The following is a 22,818-nucleotide window of genomic DNA, read 5'->3' as shown; positions in this document are numbered from 1 at the left end:
CTCAAGAGTCTTCTCCAGCACCACTGTTCAAAAGCATCAATTCTTCGATGCTCATTGGACCATAAAGGAAATTGAGCACCGAAGAATTTCTTAATTGGTCCAACAGTTAGCCTAGGTACCCAGCTAATACAATCGGCTATATAGTACTGTCATGTATTAGGTTTATAAAACTTTTCACACAAATAATACATAAAAAAACAAACAAAAAATAAACATCTTTAAAGCAGAGACATTACTTTGACAACAAAGGTCCATCTAGTCAAGGCTATGGTTTTTCCAGTAGTCATGTATGGATGTGAGAGTTGGACTATAAAGAAAGCTGAGCGCTGAAGAATTGATGCTTTTGAACTGTGGTGTTGGAGAAGACTCTTGAGAGTCCCTTGGACTGCAAGGAGATTCAAACAGTCCATCCTAAAGGAGATCAGTCCTGAGTGTTCATTGGAAGGATTGATGTTGAAGTGGAAGCTCCAATACTTGACCACCTGGTACGAAGAGCTGACTAATTTGAAAAGACCCTGATGCTGCGAAAGATTGAAGGTGGGAGGAGAAGGGGACAACAGAGGATGAGATGGTTGGATGGCATCACCGACTCAATGGGCATGAGTTTGGGTAAACTCTGGGAGCTGGTGATGGACATGGAGGCTTGGTGTGCTGCAGTCCATGGGGTTGCAAACAGCCGGACATGACTGAGTGACTGAACTGAACTGAATCTTACAGTACAGTACCTTGAAAAGTACAATAGTCAACTACATCACCACTGCTTTTATGCTTGCTTCTGGACATCCTGGACTTTGAAATAAAGATGCTGCACTACTACACTCTATATAGTACTCTACAGTAAAATACATGAAGGCACAACCGCTTGTAGAGGATACAGGCAAATGACAATGTATGCTGGACATGTGAACTGACCTATGTGATTGGACATGTGAACACACATTCGCTCTTTAAAAGTTCACAACTTGAAGGTTCGTGTGTAGGGGACTTACTGTCTAAACTGGTGTATAACCAAATGTGCACACACACATGCGTGAATACAAGTGACACTGGGAAATTGAGAAAGACAGGTGGACTGTATCAAGTCCACCTCCTGGTTGTGATATTAATTATAGTTTTACAAGATGTCAGTATTAGAGGAAACTGGGAAATGTGTGCCAGGGATTCCTCTATGTCTTACAACTGCATGTGAATCTGCAGGTACTCAATAAACATAATTTTTTTAAAAAATCACTTGAGTGATAAAATATCACATGCAGCCAGGCTGAATTGTACAAACCTTAAGAAAAGTCAGAAAATTTCTGCCAGTTTTGTAACATTTTGTAGATCTAATATTTAAGAGTTCTAGGTCATAGAGGCAATGAAATGAGATCTTGACTGACACAGCAGCAATGAATATTTAATAACTCCTTACCATTATTATCATGATAAAACTTATGTTCTGGGCCAAAAGGTAGAGATGTCAGATCCATAATTAATGACTTCAGGAAAGCATACACCTTTGAGGATTCTTGAAGTTCCTTATTGAAGAAGTTGAGATGCTTTCATAAAAGTTTTAGCTCTGATCATTTTTCCTTTTCAGTGATGTTTGTAAAAGAGTATATGCAGATCTCTCAGTAAATCATGTTTATAATTTCACAGAGTTAAAAATACATACGGTACAGAAGGTGGGTAGAAAACTTCTGTATAGTGTTTCCCTGGATAGTTAAGGGCAGGGAGTGGGAGGACATAAAGGGGATGTTAGGAAAAATGTGGGTGTACATTTCTTTCCTAATGCTTATTTTGATCTTAGATATTTGGCAGAATATCCTCACTCTTGTTCTCAGTAGTTCCAGCCCCATGCACCTCCCATATCTCATACATGGCGAATATAATCTGACTTCAGTAAGCTGACTAACAGCAGGATATGCAGTGTTTGAAACTCACTTGAAATGATATGACCTTGAAGAGCTGATAGTAAATCTGTGCTCTGCATTTGGTCTCCCTCACACTTCTTCCTCTGGGCCAATTTGCTAATAGAAATGTCTATAACGGCTTGATGTGTTATGGCTCTGTTCAAGGAACATTCCTGCAAGTGATAAGTTTAGAATGAGTGATTCAATGTGAAGGAAATGTTGAGTAGTCAAGTAAGACCAATCCAAGCCCAATGCCCTTCTTGCCTTCTTGGGCTAGGTAATCCTTAGTTGGGCATTGGGCAAGTTCAGCTAAATCAGGTCAACTAGAAGTATGCAAGAGGAAATGGCCTAGCTACACAAAAATGAGCACAGTCTCCTTGGAAGAGTCAAGAATGGGCTGTGCTATTTAAAAAAAAAAAAAAAAAAGCTTTAATGGTTCACAAAAGAAAATACTGCAGATATGCATTTGTTTTATTTACCATTATGTTTCAGTCTCTATACATCTGAGTGCCCGTCGTGTTCCAGCCTGGGCACATTTAACCATTGACTAGGGAAAGCCTGGGGCATTAAGTCCTGTTTCTGGCTCTGTTAGGTGTGGGGGGACACTCAGGAGTCCAGCCAGACCCTGTTAGCCACGAGCTGCGGGAACGTGGCCCCGAGGCCCATCACCACGCCCAGAAACGTCTTCACGGCCGTGTTCCAGTCTCAGGAGGCCCCGGCTCAGGGCTTCTCTGCTTCCTTCGTGAGCCGTAAGTAGTACAGAACGAGGGGGTCCTTGAAAGGGCGTGGCTGCCATGGGCAGACCTGGGAAGGTGAGGGTCTGCTCCACGGTTGCTTAGGACCCTGGGGAAGGGCTTGAGTGAATCAATCACCTGATCCCGAGAGTGCACCCTTCCTTCCAATTCAGTGAGAATGGAACCGAATTCAACCGTAGCTCACTAGAGAAATGATGTAGAAGGCTTGAGTGCCACTCGCGAATGTCCAAAATGGACCCTGAAATCCGCAGGGGGGCAGGAATTGAGCAAAGTCCAGGAGGCTGTCATTAGTAGCCAATCAGCACTCCTGGCTAGCAGCACTTACCTGTCTGCATGGGACTCAGCTGGGGCTGTAAAAACACGGGCTTCACCCCAAGTTTGTCTGAATTCATAATTTCCCTGGCCAGGGACTTACATGTTTTAGTTTCTCACCCAGATGATTCTCATGCTCAGTCAACCTTGACAGTCACCTTCTTAAGGATTGTCTCTTCCTTCTCTGGTGGCTACTCCTACCAGGTAGAATAATGAGGCGTGGAGTTTTCAAGACTGAGACACAGTGGTGCATATGATTATTGACTGAGTTAAATCAGGTAGCCACTCTTTACAAACCACTGTTTAGGAAAAAGTTTGATGAAAGGAATTGGAGGAAATAACACAGTGAACAGGTATCCAGACTTGAATAAGAGGGTGGTGTAAAGGAATTAATGAAAGGCACCCCAGCCCTGATTTTAGGCCTTCACTTGGTTCATTGTATTTGTGTATATGTGTGTGTGTGTGTTACTAACAGCTTAAAAGAATACTGATGTTTTCTATCTATGTTAGATAGGAGTGTGTGGATTAACTAGTTAGTGGTTATAGAAAAATAAATGTCATTTTATTGGTTAAAAAAAAAAAAAAGGTAGTTCTCTTTATTTCTAACACCAGAGAATCACGTGAGAAATTGTTAAAGAGACGGGATTAGTAAATTTAACCATTTTATAAAGCAGGTATTATTTTTACAGCCATATTACAATGGTAATGAGAAGAACATGTTTTTCTATAATATAATACTGTACTTAAAATCTTCAGTGTATTTATCAGGCACTGGTCACTTCTCATCCATTTTATTCCTTTAGCTACATGAATCCCCTTCAATCTTTGCTAAGTTATCCTTTACCATCTTAAAATTGAGAGATTTGCAGTGGATATGTGGAAAAACTTCTACTTAGCCCAAAATTCTGCATCATTTTCTAAAAAACATATTGTTCTAATTTTGCATGCATACTTATTTTTAAATCAGAGCTCCATTCTTTTAGTTACCATTGCTTCCATTTGGAGTGTCTCAGAGAATATATCTTTAGAGCAGTGGTCCCCAACCTATTTGGCATCAGGGACCAGTTTCATGGAAGACAGTTTTTCCATGGATTGGCATGGGGGATGGTTTCAGGATGATTAAAGTGCATTAAATTAATTGTGCACTTTATTTCTATTATTATTACATCAGCTCCACCTCAGATCATTAGGCAGTAGATCACAGAGGTTGGGGACCCTGGCTGTAGAGAGCTTAGGAAAGTTGAGGCTTTCCTCACTGATGAAGAGTTACTGTCTGGGAGAACAAATGTTCTGAGAATACCTTTTTCTTCCCATGTAGGATGTGGGGGAAATTTCACGAGCCCTTCAGGTTATATTGTTTCTCCAAACTACCCAAAGCAATATGACAACAATATGAACTGCACCTACATCATAGAGGCTAGTCCCCTGTCCATGATCCTCTTGACTTTGGTGTCTTTCCATCTGGAAGGTAAGTTTATTTTTATGTAAATTACAGTTGGTTCTAAATAAGTGAACGAGCAATAAGTGAACGAGCAATAAGCAATAACATCATAGAGGCTAGTCCCCTGTCCGTGATCCTCTTGACTTTGGTGTCTTTCCATCTGGAAGGTAAGTTTATTTTTATGTAAATTACAGTTGGTTCTAAATAAGTGAACGAGCAATAAGTAGAGAACGAGCAATAAAAATCACCATTTGAAGAAAACATGAAAAATATGAGAGTGGAGTTGATGTAAACTTGAATAAAATTCCATCCAGTATTTGAAGAACATACATATCATCCTATATATTCCATCCAGAGGTTAAAAAAAAAAAATAATGCAAGAGCTTTAAGAACACAAGCATCATCACGTAAATGGCCTAAAGAAAGTAAGTCTGAAATCTATTACATGTTAATCATGGTTTCTAATTTATTCATTTGCATTTATTCCACACAGGTACATGTACCTACACACAGTCATACACATGTGTGCACACACACACACACACACACACACAATGAACTAACTAGCAAGAGAAACTTCACCACTGAGTCAGAGTATCAATAGGTACTCCGTAAATGTTGAGTGAATGAATTATTGACATTAATAAAGATCTGTGATCTAGTTTCGTGAAATATAACTGTGAGATACCCTTTCCTCTCCTTTTTCATCCTCATCAGTTCCACAGGGATTGGGAAATTGCTAACCATAGCACCCCTTTGGGCTTACTCCTGACTGTTGGCAAAGGGGCCAGTGGAGCTGTGGTTTGAGTTGGGTTCTGACTACATGATACAACTTGATATTTAATTGGGTGGTGTCACACCACAGAGAAAAGATGGGCACCTTCAACCACTCAGTCATCTTAATATTTTTTACAAATTAACTTTTCATTTCTAAATCACAATTAATTTGTACATTTGCCAAGCTTCATCTGTCCAACCAAAATTTGCTTCTGTTTGGGTTGGTCTCCCGTGGCATGTAAAGTTAAATCTGGCAACATGTTCTACAATATTCAGCCTCCAGAAAATTCATATCTCATAAAAATAAAAATGACATATCAGTACTCATATGTTGATAAATTACATGAAGCCTCTCTCACTGGATCCTCTCTCTATGATCTTGTTTTCCTATAGCTCTACATATTGTAGTTTCTGACAAGTGTTTGCTGGAAAATGCCAAGTATGCATTGATGTCTGTCACTGTAAAAATGGACTAAGAAGTAAGATAGAATCTTCCCAGCATTTCCTAGCACAAAATTCCAGTAATATAAAAAGATGTTCATGATTTATAAAGTATTCATATTAGGAGAAGGTAAAGCAGTTTATATAAAAATCCAATTTTTTAATTTAAAATGAAGTGTAGGAATAAAATCTGTAAGGCTATTAAGCAGTACTTTAAAAGTTGTTACTATGGTGTCATAGATTGATAGGTGATATTTATTTCCTTCTTTATACCTTTCTGTTTTCTTTTATGAGTTAAAAACTATCAAAAACTTTTTAAAAAATTGAAGTATAACATGTAACATTATATGGGTTTCAGGTGTACGGTGTAATGGTTTAATATTTATATATATTTCAAAATGATCACCATGATCAGTTCAGTTCAGTTCAGTCACTCAGTCGTGTCTGACTCTTTGCAACCCCATGAATCACAGCACACCAGGCCTCCCTGTCCATCACCAACTCCCGGAGGTCACGCAGACTCACGTCCATCGAGGCGGTGATGCCAACCAGCCATCTCATCCTCTGTCGTCCCCTTCTCCTCCTGCCTCCAATCCCTCCCAGCATCAGAGTCTTTTCCAATGAGTCAACTTTTTGCATGAGGTGGCCAAAGTACTGGAGTTTCAGCTTTAGCATCATTCCTTCCAAAGAACACCCATGATAAATCTAATTAAATTCATCACCATACATTATATCTTTTCTATTATTTTTCTAATTGAGACAAAGTTATTTTAATAAGATGGGCAGAAACATGTGGCTTGGACTGTGCACCTATATATGCATTTGTTCTCATTAAATTCCATAAACACGAGAATGTCATAGGCGGTGTAATTTAGACTAAAAAAAGATGATGCTGTCAAATATACTGTGTAAAATAGCCACACACAGCACTGCCAAAACCAATGGTATGTGTATGATTAGAAGGCAACCTGTATTTAGGGTGAACAGTAACTCCCTGAGTTTAGTTGACCAGGTAGGGTAAAGGGCTGAGCTTACTGTGGACTACCTGACCTGGGATGGGGGGTATTTTAATATTTTAGGACGGGTTTCAATGCCAGAATGGCCACTTGCTAATGACATGACTTTGTACAAACTACTTAATCTTTCTGGTAATCACTGTAATTTTTGCAAAAATATAAAATAGTACTTGTGAAAGTCAGATTGTGCCTGTAGAAACATATCTTGTGAATGATAATTCATCAGAGTGGCCATTTAAAAAATATTTATTATTTAAATTTATTTATGTGGCTGCACTGGGTCTTAGCTGCAGCATGCAGAATCTAGTTCCCCAACCAGGGATAGAATCTGGGCCCCCTATGTTAGGAGCTCAGGGTCTTAACCACTGGACCACCAGGGAAGTCCCAGAGTGGCCATTGTTTTGTTCTTTTTGGTGCCACCAGTCAGGATCTCCAGACACACCTTAATGTGAGTCACCTGCGAACAGATATTTGGTTTTTCCAGATTCAGTGATTTCTTCTTTACTGATGGATTTGCTCAGAATCGCCCAGTTGAAAAGATTACTTTGTATAAGATCATATCCTTATGATCATGTCTTGTGACATTTCTAGTGTTACACGTACTCAGCATTTCCAAACTGCTTAGTGAGTCATTTTCTGGCTTAGATTAAATGAATCATGATGATTCCCCAAAAGGGCAACATTAATCAGATTTATTTTGTAATTAGATTCTTATCATTAATCATATCCATACCATAGTTCATTGAATACCATCAGCAAGTTAGAGATCCATTAGCTACAGTAAAAATAACCTTCCACCCACTTCTAAATGAGCCTCAAGAATTCATGTGCAGTGTATTGTGGTAAAACAGAGAGAGAATTGCTCTCAAGGAAAATCAGAGCCTGTCTATAGGAGCATCTGTCTTCCTAGCTGCTAGAGGCCATAGAACTGTTTCTGAAAGATTCTGTCCAAAGTATTTCTGAGTCCAAGCAGCCAGCAGAGCCTGTGTTGACTGGGTGGAGATGAACATTCTATTTCTGCTTTTTTTTTGGTGGTGGATTGACACAAAAGTTGAATTTGTCAAGGAAAAAATGATCTATTCCAGGCTATGAAATACTACAGGGAAACACCCTTGTCCATACGCTGTCTACTAAACACTGACAACTGGTTAGGAAAGATTTTACCTTTCAGGCTAGTTGAGGGCTTTTTGAAGCTTTTCCTACAGAGAGGTTACAAATGTTCACTGACCTACTTTCTACTAAACTGAGTTGCTCTGAAAGCATGTTATGGTATTTTATGTTGGCCTAGGTTTCTCTTTCTCCTTATTATTACATTTCCAATACTAGTCATTCTATGAACCACATACTTTTCTATACAATCACTACTGAACTATAAAAATTTTAGGGAAGTCAAAAGTCATAGAAGAAATTTCTATTTGAGCTCTTAGAAGACTTTTAAAGTTACCTCAAGACTAAAATGGGTATTCTTAACAGTGCCTTCCAAAACTGTGAAATAAAAATAGAGATTTGACAAATTCAAAATGTTACTTTGCTCAAAAAGAAAACAGCAAAAACAGACAAAATATGAGAAAGTATGAGAGAGAAACCTCTAATGTTTACACTTATTTTGGAATCAGGTGTCATCAAGTACTCATTTTACTTTCCCAAATATTGAACAGTCTAAAAGTATGTTTTTCTGTTCTCATTATTCCCATGGCCAAGCAGATGCCTCCAAGGTGCCAGGAGGATTATAGGCCTTTTTTCTTTTTTTAACTTTATAGAAGAAAAAAAACACTTCACAGATGAGGTAACCTAAGGCAAACCTTTGCCTTCTGTGTCTTGGTTTCTCTATCATTAAAATTACTAGGCAAATTCTAAACTCAGTTTTTCTCCGATCCAGAGTATCAGTGATAAGAACTGAATAGAGAGTAGTCCCTTGACACAGAAAATGGGGAGAACAGCGCAAAGGTTTTCTGCTTTCTGTCTTCCAGAGATGGTCTCAAAGGTCCCACAAGTAACAGAGCTAGACTTCCAGAGCAGCCAGTTGGCAAATCCTATGTAGTGTTTGCCTTAATTTTCCTTCATTAACTTATAAGTTCTGGCTTACAAGCTATGCATAATAGAAAGCCAAAAGGAAAAACAAGAGAAAATTTGGTTTCAGATTTTTTTTTCCTTTTGCCCATTTTTCCCACCAAGAAGCAGGATAATTGACTTTCGTCCACCTTAGTTCACATTTCTCCTCCGTTTAAACTAATTTTTTTAAGTGGCATTATGCAGCTACTTACCACTTCTTTGCTTCCATAATTGTTTCTCAAGAAATCAAAAAGTAGGCCCATTTCACAATTCACTACTTTAGAAAGCATTGAGCAATGGTTCTTCTGAAATAGTTCCTGTTGATGTTTTATGCAGATTGGTCAAGCTCCAGCAGAGATGGTATAGTTGTGTGAGGTCCCTTGCTTGACTGCCTGACAAGACCTTGACCACACTCAGCCAAGCTGATCTCTGTACCAGGACCTGCTTCTCCTTCCCAGGGGATCGTCCTCCACTGAGGAGTCCAGCCTGAAGCTACTCAGAGCTGCCCCCAATTCACATCCCTCTCCTGAGAGCCCTCTGCTATTTAACTGGGAAGACTTTAGCATATCTATAATATTATACTATTTCAACAAAAAGGATTTCCCACTATTTCTAGTCCTCTCTTAAATCTCTGCCTCTCCATGACTCTGAAAGAAAATCGAAGTCTGCATCTAAATTCCACAAGTTTCTATTATTTGCCGAATTACTCATCCTTGGCTTCCTTTCAGTTCTCTCCAAGTTCATGGAATCATGATGAAATCCAGAATTGAACATGGCTCTCTGTAATGAAGCCCAGAATAATGTGATAAAAGTTGTATTTCAAGACACTAGATAGAGCTTTACCCATTTCAAATAATACATGTGCTTTACAGTTTTTCAGGAGGATGGAAAATAGACATAAAAACAAATCATGGAGGATTATTTTATACTCAAAGATTTCAATAGTAAATATTCATAAAATCACAGACTGAAGATCAAATTCAGAGTGGCTGTAGTGCCTTGTCCCATGACATGAGCTCTTGTCCATGTAAACAGTGTCATTCCATTTCAGGTAACTACTTTTCCTGACAAGTTTTCACATGTCTGATTGAATGCTACCACCTGGCCATTAACTCAACTTTGAAATACATCTTGCTCCTTGAAGAACTTTTTTTAAACCTTGACTAAGTTCTTTTTCTCTCCCTCGAAGACAATCATCTAGTTGCATTTAACTATATTCCACTTGGGAATTTTGCATATATTTTGATAATATATTCAATTGGTTCCCCTATGACTATGGACTGCAAGGAGATCCAACCAGTCCATTCTGAAGGAGATCAGCCCTGGGATTTCTTTGGAAGGAATGATGCTAAAGCTGAAACTCCAGTACTTTGGCCACCTCATGCGAAGAGTTGACTCATTGGAAAAGACTCTGATGCTGGGAGGGATTGGAGGCAGGAGGAGAAGGGGACGACAGAGGATGAGATGGCTGGATGGCATCACTGACTCGATGGACGTGAGTCTGAGTGAACTCCGGGAGTTGGTGATGGACAGGGAGGCCTGGCGTGCTGCGATTCATGGGGTCGCAAAGAATCGGACACGACTGAGCGACTGATCTGATCTGATGATTATGGAAAAGTGTTTAATATCATTATCTTCTTATGGTTTTGTCACCAAGTGTCTTCCCATTGAAGAATCAGTGATATTTTGATCTAATGCAGTGAGGTGATACGCAGAGCTCTACTGACATAGATTTGTGCCCAGTTACAAGCATTTCTATTCCACTGTTCATGGTAGAAGTCCCTTATCTATGTATAAACTTCGCTGTTACAGCCAAGTTTCTCACTAGCAGCACTTCAGCATTTGGGGTGGAGTCATTCTTGTGGTGGGAGGGCAGGGGGCCTGCAGTATCCATCTACCCCCACCATGCCAGTGGCACACCCCAACATGACAGCAAAAAAAAAAAAAAAATGCCTTCAGATATTTCCAGATGTCAATCAGAAGGCAAAATTGTCTCCTATTTATAATCATGGAATTAAAGGAGTCATTTTATAAGAAAGAAAATTCTGGATTGTTTCAAAATAGGATTTACCTCTTGTGAAGGTCTACCTGTTTCCTCATACCTGTGCTTACTTGGTAACTAGGGTGAAAGTAACCTTCAGGAAACTGAGTTAAATAGTGACTTATCAAAATGATTGTTGATTTTAATTTCTGTGTAAATTGCATGAATCTTCCTCACATTTTTGTGTGATCGTTTACATTGCTTCCGATTATTATTTATGTTGCTTCTGGTTGTTCCCTGCCCTGAACAGCTCACTCCGCAGTAACGGGAAGCTGTGTCAATGACGGCGTGCACATCATCAGGGGTTACAGCTTGTCTTCCACGCCTTTAGCGACCCTGTGTGGGGAGGACAGCCTGTCCCCTCTCACCACCTCTGGTCCAGTGCTGCTTAACTTCTACTCAAACGCACACACCACGGACTTGGGATTCAAGTTTTCCTATAGGATAACTTGTGAGTGACTGTAATGATGTAGTTTGGAATTTTCTTTTCTTTCTTGAGCAATTTCCACAGGAGATTTAATTGTGATTCATACATGACCAACTTGAAGATTCAGAGACTTTAAGGGAAAAAGTTATTAATTAGATACATGGTCTAAAAATACTTAGGTATTTTCCTTTTTAAAATGGGGAGGCCCTTTTTCATAAACTTTGACAGAACTACTCTTTGAAAACCAAATGGAAGATAGAGATTCAGTTTTGATCATTTTTATTTAGAATGACTAGCCACCTTTAGTTGTTTGTATGTAGCATAAAGTAACTTGTTTGACTTTAACTCTGGTGAAAGGCAATGCTTTATAAATTAAGAAAAAATGTAAGGGATGTTTTTATAGTCTCCTGGAAGAAAAGAGTTTTTTTTTCTTTTTTCTTTTTTTTTTTTTTTTTAGCAATATGTAAAAAGCACAAGTAAACAAAAAGGTTGATGTATTCAACTATGTGATAATTTGCAACTTCTCTATATCAAAGGCAAGATGAGAAGTCACATATTGGACAAAGATCTTTGTAGCTACCAAGATCTTTTCAGATTTTGGTAGACAGCTTGATCAATGTTTGTTTGAAAATCATAAGACTCCACTTCCCTGTTTTGAATGGTCTGTTCCTCTCCTGCAATAAACTTCATTGGTTTGCTAACAGCAAATTTTTCCCCCATGTCATCCCAACTCCAATAATGACATGGGCCAGAAAAAGATCTTGCAGAATGTTTGTTTGATCTTTACTTGACGAAACCCATTGCTAAAGGTAGAAAGTCAAATCATTTTCTTTAAAAAAAAAATTATTGTTTCCATCCACAGAGGAGACTGAAAATGTTTATTTACTCATGAAGAAGGCCTTCACAATGTGTCCACATTAGCTGCCACCCAAGTCCTGACTCCATTTGTAATGTATGATTTTGTGTGGCTCTGGGGTTCTGTTGGCACAAACAGAATAGAGCCATGGACATTCCTTCCCCCAGCTGTCTGCTGAGTAAGGATAAGGGGTGGTTTGTTTTATTCTTTTGCTTCAGCTAGTGTTATGGAGAGTTTCCTCCCTGCTTTATATTCTTTTAGTCTTCAATCCCTCATTTTCCTAAAACACTGTGTAAAGGGTTCATGTTATCTATTCTGAGAGTCTCCTTTAAAGAGGGTTATTGATATTGAAATTTCAGATCCTGACAATGGACAAATTTAGGAGTTATTTAGGCATAGTTTTCAGAGACCATATAATTGTGTACAAGATGAAATAGAATAATGGCTACACAAATCTAACATTTAACTCACTGCAGGTGTACCAAGAGGTCTCAGCACGTGAATTCTTATGGGCATAGAGGATAGCTTTCTCTGCAAGGTGGACTCAGCTAAGACAAAATAAACAAACAGACAAATAAATAAATAACCTTTATAACCTTAAATGGGAGCCACTATTTGGTTATCATTTCTAACAGAAGTAAATGGAACGCATCCGTTGACAATATATCATCAGAGTATAGTAACCTTACTATAATTTTAGAATCACAATATATAATAAATATAAACCTTTCTTGCTGCAGTGAGAATAGGGCACTTTCCATCACTGGGTAATACAAGTTCATCCTTCTTACATGCGAGGTCAAACAAATAAAAATTCTATGTTTTTTTACAATGGAATTTCATTCCATTTTTACAGCTGTTGTTTTATTGCCTAGTAGGAATAACTAAGGGTTGTGGGCTATTAATTGCTGGCCTCAGGGCAAGGGATAGGCCTTGTTTCTTCAGTAAAACTTGTGTAAATATGGTCCTTACCAGTCTCAGGACTAGCTAGAAATACACAGGACCCAAGAGTTATGCATGTGAGCCCAAAAAAGGAAACTTAGCTCCATTATTCCAAAAGTGATTTCTGGAACATCACCTTGTAATACTCTATCATGGACATAGGAGACTCCAATCTATATTATTTAAGATGTTTAGATCACAGTCCTTCCTGGGTTCATAAGCCCACGATGCGCCTTGCATTCAGCACACCTTTTCTAAACTTCCAGCCATCACTGTCATCTCTTTGCATCTGTCACTTCAGTGTAAAAGAAGGACGGTTCTATTCCAACACACGGAACATTCTCTCTCATTACCTTCACACTGGCCATTATTTTGGGCTCAGATTTATTCCATTCCAAGAGGTGCCTTGAAACATTCTTCCCTGCTTCTTACTGTTTCTTCCCTCCATGGCAGTGGGAAAGCATGAATTATTTGTAAACCCAATAAAGGGAGGTTTATATTGCTCTGAGACAAATGATTGTCTTCTCTCTTGGTGGTAACATAGTAAAGAATGTCTGACAATGACTTTCCTCTGCTTCGAGTCATAATCATTCTCTGCATATCCCCCACTTCTATCCCAGCCTGCGGTGGTGTGTTCAATCTCTCCACTGGAGTCATCAAAAGTCCTTTGTATACCTACTCCAACTACCCTGACGACATGCACTGTCTTTACACCATCACTGTCAGAAGCAACAGAGTCATCCAGCTCAAGTACGTAAGACGCATTACTTTCTTGAGAAAACTGTTTCAGCTCTGTTTACAGAAAAGATATTCCTTTAATGATGCAGACTACTGATGCTCATCAGAGGTACGTATGAGAATCTGGAGGAAGAGAAAGCGAGTCTGTGGTGTGGTCCTGGTAGCCTAGGACATGGCCTCCCTACCCTCCACACAAGCCAGTGGTCATGCAGGGAAAAACAGGCACTCCACCAGCTCAAACAATTGTTGGAGTTTTCCAACAGTTTTAAAGGAGTTTATACAATGGGGTGTAATGTTATAAGCCTATCTCAAAGGGTGTGGGGAGGGCAAGAGAAAGCAATTTTCATTTTGGAGACATATAATACATGAAGAACTTTAATGACCACTTGCACCATTCTCTTATTTAGTTCTTCATACAATCATATGAGGTATATATTATTAATCTCACTGTACTGAAGAGAAAACTGAAGCTCAGGAGTATCACATAACTTTTCCAAAGTGATACACTATTACATGAAAAGTCAAAAAAATCCTTATCAGATTTCCTCCCCAAAACATGTCCTTTATCCTTCCATATGCTCTCTCAAAAGGTAAATTTTCTAGCTACTTAAGAAATTCATTTTATTCCTGTTTCAGAATATTTCTAAACTGGTGCTCAACAAGGTATCTTATATCATCAGTAAATTCTCCCCTGATCCTGCCTACTTCCAACAAGACTGATTAAAGGAAAGTAACCTGCAGTTCTCCAAGTGATAAAGTTCACAATTGTTGTCATCCAAGATAATATATTTCTAACTCCTGTGTTTCAGTGATATATAGCATGTGGTGGAAAACTCCGAAAGTTGCTGTAGTTTATGGCAATATAGAATTTGTTATAGACGCTTAATGGGCTAGGACTCCTCCTACCTCTGTCCCTCCTATATGACTGTGATCACATTCTCTCCCCCAAGTCATAAACTCTCTGCAGTTTACCTCCAGAGACTCACATATCAAATGGGTCCTTGGACTGTAAGATGGGTCTTATCAGGGGAGGGGCTACAGGCTGGATCCTGAAGAACACTGCAGCTCCCACCAGAGACTGTTTAAGGACGCCATGGCCCAAAGCCAAAAATCCTCTAAGTCCTCAGAACAAAAGCTTAAACAACAACTGCCGGATGGCCAGGAGCAAGAGGTCTGTGAAGGGATCACCTGCTAAGAATGGAAGCTTAAGGGATAGTTCTTGTCATTTGCCATCATGGCCCAATATTTGATTCTCACATGTGTAGGATTATAGCATATGCTATAATATATATATAGGCCCTGGGGCTCACCATAGTCAAAGGTCAGAGCAGTATGTCTGGAAAACTATTTATTGTATTCTTTCTAAGAAACTATATTCTGTGAAACAGATACTTTCTTAGGTACCGCAGAAGTTGTAGACTGTAGTAAAACAGATTTTTCAAAGCTCTCAAAATAGGCCAGCTTCATGAGGTTTTCTGGGTTAATGGGTTTTTCCAGATACTTTCTGTGCTGTCATGGGAAAATGATACAAACCCGAAAAAGCTTTGAATCCCTCCTGGAAATTCAGGTTTTTATCTTTGTTCATGGATTCATGTTGTGGAAAATAAATGTATTGTCTATAGAAAATAAGAATGAAAAAAGTATTTTTGGAAGTTATCTAGTAATTGTTTTGCCCTCTTCTATTACAGGAACATTAAATGTTGCACATGGTTAAAGAAAATTAAGAAACTTTTCATCTTGATCTTTATCATCAGTTTGAAAACATTCATCCAACCAAAACATATTGTATCATTTTAACATACTGTATCATTTTTTCTTAATCCTCTCTAATCATGAGATATTTAAACAAGTATTCCATATTATATGCTATTTATTACAGAGGCTTTGCCAACAAAGGTCCATCTAGTCAAGGCTATAGTTTTTCCTGTAGACATGTATGGATGTGAGAGTTGGACTATAAAGAAAACTGAATGCTGAAGAATTGATGCTTTTGAGCTGTGGTGCTGGGGAAGACTCTTGACAGTCCCTTGGACTGCAAGGAGATCAAACCAGTCTATCCTAGATGAAGTCAGTCCTGAATATTCATTGGAAGGACTGATGCTGAAGCTGAAACTCCAGTACTTTGGCCACCTGATGCAAAGGACTGGCTCATCTGAAAAGACCCTGATGCTGGGAAAGATTGAAGGCAGGAGGAGAAGGGGATAACAGAGTAGGAGATGGTTAGATGGCATCACCAACTCAATGGACATGAATTTGAGTAAACTCCTGGAGTTGGTGATGGACAGGGAGGCCTGGCATGCTGCAGTCCATGGAATTGCAAAGAGTTGGACACAACTGAGTAACTGAACTGAACTGAACAGAGGCTAGCAAAAACACACAAAACAACCCACCAGATAACAAAAACATCTGAGACAGAAGAAGAACTTATCAAAATAATGACATGATATCAAATAACTTAAATAGATTTTTTAAAAAAGCTATAATAAACCCACCATAATTCTGAAGAAAATCTAGGAGAATATATACCTAAATAGTTGGTTCACTTTGCTGTACATCAGAAACTAACACAACATTGTAAATCAACTATACTTCAATAAAAAAAGAAAAGAAATACTATGTTAAGCAATAAAAAGAAAAGTCAGGGATGTATCTGTCAGGATAGGTTATAAGTGGTAACAAACAACTCCAAAGCACAGTAGCTTAACTCAGCAAGTTTCTTTCTCACTTGTATGAGTGTGTCCAGAGTGGTCTAGCAAGGAATCACCTCCTAACATGGTCACTCAGCCACCCAGGTTGATGGAAACTCATTTTACATTTGCTTCCATGATCATCACTGCAGTGGAAGGCAATGTGCAAATTGAGTAGTAGTTCTTAGAACTTCTTCCAAAAGGAATATGCATGACAACTGTTTACATTTCTGGGGCCAAAATATCTCTTAGGGCCACGTCAGACCTCTAGTGTTTGTCACAAAAAGACAATCCTAATAAATGTCAGGAAGGTCTAGAGCTGGGATGACTGGTAACATGCCCATGATGACTACAGTGATCTGAAATGTGAATTACTGCTTACCTCAGTAAAGTGACATGCAAGAGAATTTAATTCATTCTTTTGTACCATTGGTTTCTTATATTTTTTTTCTGAGGAATAACTTATTTCATATTCCTGGTTTTCAAAATCACAGAAATAATAATCTTTTGTTGGGTCTGTTCTTTTCCTTTTCTTTCTTTCTTTCTTTCTTTTTTTTTTTTAGCATCTTCTTTATGCCAGGTCTTCCTGGGTGGCTCAGACGGTAAAGCGTCTGTCTACAATGTGGGAGACCTGGGTTCGATCCCTGGGTCGGGAAGATCCCCTGGAGAAGGAAATGGCAATCCACTCCAGTACTATTGCCTGGAAAATCCCATGGACAGAGGAGCCTGGTAGGCTACAGTCCATGGGGTCGCAAAGAGTTGGACACAACTGAGTGACTTCACTTACTTATCCCAGGTACCCTAGTTTGGTTTTAGTTATATATAGCTTCATTTAACCTTAGAATAAAGTCTGTTTTAAAAGAAATAGAGTGTAAGAATGAAAATGAAGCTCTGCTTCTCAAACCAGCATTTTCCCACCCTGTTATATTAGCATCCTTCCCATAAATAAAGAATAGGATAATAGTACCACTTGATGTCACAAAAGTAACAAGGGAGCAGAGTAAATACCATATTTTTAATGAGACTGGGAAACTAAAGTGTTGCTCAAATGATAAATGAGTATCAGTTCAGCTTGTCAAAGCTTAATGTCAAAGAGACTTACTATGTCCTTGACTATAAAATCCTGGAAATCCAGAGCTGTGTCTTACTCATCTGTGTATTCCAAAAGCTTATCATCAGTTCAGTTCAGTCCAGTCACTCAATTGTGTCCAACTCTTTGCAGTCCCATGGACTGCAGCATGCCAGGCCTCGCTGTCCATCACCAACTCCAGGAGTTTACTCAGACTCATGTCCACTGAGTTGGTGATACCATCCAACCATCTCATCCTCTGTTGTCCCCTTCTCCTCCCGCCTTCAATCTTTCCCACATCAGGGTCTTTTCAAATGAGTCAGTTCTTCGCATCAGGTGAACAAAATATTGGAGTTTCAGCTTCAGCCTCAGTCCTTTCAATGAATATTCAGGATTGATTTCCTTGAGGATGGACTGGTTGGATTTCCTTGCAGCCCGAGGAACTGTCAAGAGTCTTCTCCCACACCACAGTTCAAAAGCATCAATTCTTCGGCACTCAACTTTATAGTCCAACTCTCACATCCATACATGACTACTGGAAAAGCCATAGCTTTGACTAGATGGACATTTATTGTCAAAGTAATATCTCTGCCTTTTAATATGCTGTCTAGGTTGATCATAACTTTACTTCCAAGGAGCAAGCGTCTTTTAATTTCATGGGTGCAGTCACCATCTGCAGTGATTTTGGAGCCCCAAAACATAAAGTCTTTCACTGTTTCCACTGTTTCCCCATCTATTTGCCATATTCTAGTCTCTCAAAAAATTTCCTCTAAACTTTTGAACTGATCAGTAAAATAGTATATTATTTCTAATGTTTCCTAGCAAGTGAATCGTGGATGCTTGTTAACCTTTGTCCTATCTTTTTTTAAAAAAATAAGAGCTAAAGCTATAATTTAATGGAAGTACAGAGAACATCGCTATTAACCAGGTTCATTTCACAGGTTCAATGATTTTGATGTGGTTCCCTCGGCTTCCTGCTCTGAAGACTACTTGGCAGTTTACGATGGTTCTAACATCAGCGATCCCCTTCTCGGCCAATTCTGTGGCTCCAACCTTCCACCAAATATTAGGAGCAGCAATAATAGTATGTTCCTGGTGTTCAAGACAGATTCAATTCAAACAGCAAGAGGTTGGAGGATAACTTTCCGGCAGACATTGGGTAAGAATTTTGGACCTGTAAATCTGTTTTTTATAACTGTTACTGTTCTGCTTTAATTTTTTTTCACCTGCCTAAAGTTGCTCTTCATTTAAGTTTAGAGGAATATGTCACATAAAATTTTGGTATTAAAAATTACATATAAGGTACGTTGAGTGAAAAAAAATGACTCAACAAATGTGTTTCTCTACTATTTAAAGATGAAGTCTGTTTACAGCAGTATCTCAAATGAGACTTGAGTCTCATTATCACCCATGAAAATAGTGGGAGTTGAGCCTGTAGGTAGCAAGGGCCAGATAAAAAAAAAAAAAGGCCTTGTGGCCTGCGTTGACTTTATCCTTAAAATGGTGAGGAACCTGGGAGAATTTTAAGTAATGCATGTCTAGACTCTGCTTCTAGAAGCTTCATAGTGGTAGCAGGGTAGAGAAAGGCTTGGTGCTATGTGCTTAACCGTTCAGTTGTGTCCAACTCTTTGCAACCCCATGAACTGTAGCCCACAAGGCTTCTCTGTCCATGGGATTCTCCAGGCAAGAATACTGGAGTGGGTAGCCTATCCCTCCTCAGGGGTTCTTCCCAACTCAGGGATTGAACCCAGGTCTCCCACATTGCAGGTGGATTCTTTACCATGTGAGCCACCAGGGAAGCCCAAGAATACTGGAGAGGGTAGCTTATCCCTTCTCCAAGGAGACTTCCTGACCCAGGAATCGAACCAGGGTCTCCTGCATTGCAGGCAGATTCTTTACCAACTGAGCTATCCAGGAAACTGAGAAAGACTCCGAGGACTCATTAACCTCTAAAGGAAGAAGCTCATTACAGAATTCTAGATGAGGAAGGTTGAAAGCTCAAACTAACACAGGGTGAATAGAAACAGAAGGAAAGGTGAAAAATTTCAGAGATACTCAGAAGGTAGAATACTCTGGAAGTACAGTGTTGGGAAGTTGATGCTTATTAATGAGGACATGAGTTGAGAATGACTTTTTGTGGGTAGCTCGCTGATTAGTAGGGGCTTCCCTAGTGGCTCAAAGGGCAAAGAATCTGCCTACAATGTCGAAGACCCAGGTTTGATCCCTGGGTTGAGAAGATCCCCTGGAGAAGGAAATGACAATCCACTCCAGTATTGTTGCTTGGAGAATTCCATGGACAGAGGAGCCTGGCAGGCTACAGTCCGTGGGGTTGCAAAGAGTTAGACATGATTAAGCGACGAACACTTTCACTTTCTTTCACTAGTTAGTGGTGCCTTAGGAGGCTGAGGTTTAGGGAAGAAATATTATATTTGGTTTGGATCATTTTGGGTTGGAAGACCTATGAGATATCTAAATGGAGAAATACAGGACGAAATTGAAGCTTGAGAAGCAATTTGGGCACAAGGTAGTAATCAGGGAGCCCTTTAAAGGTAAAAGAGAAATCCAGATGAGAGGCTCAATCAAAAATAGCACCCCTGTAATAGCACTGCTTCTGAGAAATAATTATCTGTAAATATGAGCTTAGAACTTTTTTTAAAAAGCTTTTTATTTTGTATTGAAAGGGTTAGTTGCTCAGTCATATCCAACTCTTTGTGACTCCATCAGTTTCCTCTGTCCATGGGATTTTCCAGGCAAGAATACTGGAGTGGTTTGCCATTCCCTTCTCTAGGGGATCTTCCTTACCCAGGGTTTTAACCAAGGTCTCCTGCATTGCAGGCAGATTCTTTACTATCTGAGCCACTGGGGAAACCCTATTTTGTACTGTGGCATAGCCAATTAACAATGTGGTGATAATTTCAGGTGAACAGTGAAGGGACTCAGCCATACATATACATGTATCCATTCTCTCCCAAACTTCCCTCCCATTCCAGGCTGCCACATAACATTGAGCAGAGTTCCCTGAAATATACAGTAGGTCCTTGTTGGTTATCCATTTTAGCTTAGAAGTTTAAGTTTATTAAAATATAAAGTAGCTAACCAGTTCTCTGTTTATCTGTACTTGTAGCATCAGTGGCACAGTCTAAGGTCATTTATATCTGATTCTGGGAAGTGTTCTCATTCTTCACTTTGAAGATAGAAGTGATCAATGTTCTAAAAACAAAAAGCTCACAAAACAAATCACTTACTGTGACTACTCAGAGAGACCTGGGGCGTTTTCTATAATAAGAATTGTACCTCAGTGTTCAAACTCTTTCTTTCTGTTTACCCCATGTTGTGCCAAACCTTCTTCATGCCTCTGATAGCAATCAGAGCTTACCTTCACCTTCTTTACATTTGGTATGTGATTTTTGTCATGCATTTCTCGAGGGAAGCAATTAGACGTTTGTGTTTTGAAGTCTTCCCAATAAAACGCAGACATTGTGACAAATGGAATCAGAAAATCAGAAACCCTACTTAGCTGTATCAACAATAACTTGAAAGCAAGTCTTATGGGTAGACAGGGAGCATTCATTTCCTTAATAGAATTGCCTAAGTGAAATGGCATACAAAACACGGAAGGCTATTTTGGGAAAAAAAAAAAAAAAACTTTCCTTTCCTTTGGAGCTTTTTTGCACAAAAGAACTCATCTATCCATACCTTTAGCACAGACTTTAGAATCAAATGACACGTAATTGCATAGCTCATTCTGCTGCTGCTACTGCTAAGTTGCTTCAGTCGTGTCTGACTCTGTGTGACCCCATAGACGGCAGCCCACTAGGCTCCTCTGTCCCTGGGATTCTCCAGGCAAGAACACTGGAGTGGGTTGCCATTTCCTTCTCCAATGCATGAAAGTGAAAAGTGAAAGTGAAGTCGCTCAGTCGTGCCCGACTCTTAGCGACCCCATGGATTGGAGCCTACCAGGCTCCTCGGTCCATGGGATTTTCCAGGCAAGAGTACTGGAGTGGGGTGCCATTGCCTTCTCCGTAGCTCATTCTACCCGCTTTCAAATTGTTTTTCTTTTTCCTAATATATTCTCACATGATCATTGAAGTCCTCTTAAAGCACTCTATATGGTTGTCACCTGCGTGAAGCTTAGTCAGTGTTCCCTAACCTCATGAATTATGATGTTTTTTCTCAGCCACAAAAAGACATTTTGGGACTTTATGTGATTTTACTGAACTGAAGTAGTGCAGAGGGAAAAATCATGCACTGTCAAAGCCCCTGCTGCTAAGTCACTTCAGTCGTGTCCAACTCTGTGCGACCCCATAAACGGCAGCCCACCAGGCTCCCCCGTCCCTGGGATTCTCCAGGCAAGAACACTGGAGTAGGTTGCCATTTCCTTCTCCAATGCATGAAAGTGAAAAGTGACAGTGAAATCACTCAGTCGTGTCTGACCCTCAGCGACCCCATGGACTGCAGCCTTCCAGGCTCCTCCATCCATGGGATTTTCCAGGCAAGAGTACTGAAGTGGGGTGCCATTGCCTTTTCCATCAAAGCCCCTGCGTACCCATAAACACTGGACACTTTCAGTCAATAACTGTTTTCCTCTGGTCACAGAGAGAAGGTTTACACGCAGAGAGCAGAAATGTGGTTTCATTGCTTACCAGCCATGTGCTACCCCTGCATGCCCATCACCTCTTCCTTTTTAAAAAATATTTATTTGGCTGCACTGGGGCTTAGTTGTGGCACATGGGATCTTTAGTTGTAGCATGCAGGATCTAGTTCCCTGACCAAGGATCGAACATGCACCCTCTGCATTGGTAGAACAGAATCTTAGCCTCTGGACCACCAGGGAAGTTCCCCTCTCACCTCTTCTTCATGTATAAATGCCATCAGCCACTTGGGAATATTTAAAGAATAATTTTAAGTATGTTTAGTGGTTTTTTATTTTTTTTTTTAATTTTATTTTATTTTTAAACTTTACATAATTGTATTAGTTTTGCCAAATATCAAAATGAATCCGCCACAGGCATACATGTGTTCCCCATCCTGAACCCTCCTCCCTCCTCCCTCCCCACACCATCCCTCTGGGTCGTCCCAGTGCACCAGCCCCAAGCATCCAGTATCGCGCGTCGAACCTGGACTGGCAACTCGTTTCTTACATGATATTCTACATGTTTCAATGTCACTCTCCCAAATCTTCCCACCCTCTCCCTCTCCCACAGAGTCCATAAGACTGTTCTATACATCAGTGTCTCTTTTGCTGTCTCGTACACCAGGTTATTGTTACCATCTTTCTAAATTCCATATATATGCGATAGTATACTGTATTTCTGTTTTTCCTTCTGGCTTACTTCACTCTGTAAAATAGGCTCCAGTTTCATCCACCTCAT

At 39.6% G+C, this 22,818-nt stretch overlaps 1 protein-coding gene across 3 annotated transcripts in view; it reads left to right on the top strand.

Moving 5' to 3' along the window:
* CUBN (cubilin) overlaps positions 1–22,818 on the top strand; it is a 290,799-nt gene that overhangs the window by 220,252 nt on the left and 47,729 nt on the right. For 2 of the 3 annotated variants that reach the window (XM_070800876.1, XM_070800875.1), the window contains 5 exons: positions 2,485–2,641; positions 4,278–4,427; positions 10,978–11,178; positions 13,573–13,702; positions 18,388–18,605. In XM_070800876.1, the coding sequence (XP_070656977.1) occupies positions 2,485–2,641; positions 4,278–4,427; positions 10,978–11,178; positions 13,573–13,702; positions 18,388–18,605 (856 nt within the window). Of the gene's footprint in view, positions 1–2,484; positions 2,642–4,277; positions 4,428–10,977; positions 11,179–13,572; positions 13,703–14,326; positions 16,745–18,387; positions 18,606–22,818 lie in introns of those variants that run through there. The other variant, XM_070800877.1, reaches the window with a different exon arrangement.

This window comes from Bos indicus, chromosome 13, assembly GCF_029378745.1.
Source record: "Bos indicus isolate NIAB-ARS_2022 breed Sahiwal x Tharparkar chromosome 13, NIAB-ARS_B.indTharparkar_mat_pri_1.0, whole genome shotgun sequence".
In the NCBI taxonomy this organism is placed as follows: Eukaryota; Metazoa; Chordata; class Mammalia; order Artiodactyla; family Bovidae; genus Bos; species Bos indicus.
Note: the sequence above shows the minus strand (reverse complement) of the source record. Positions and strands in the feature narration are given on the sequence as shown.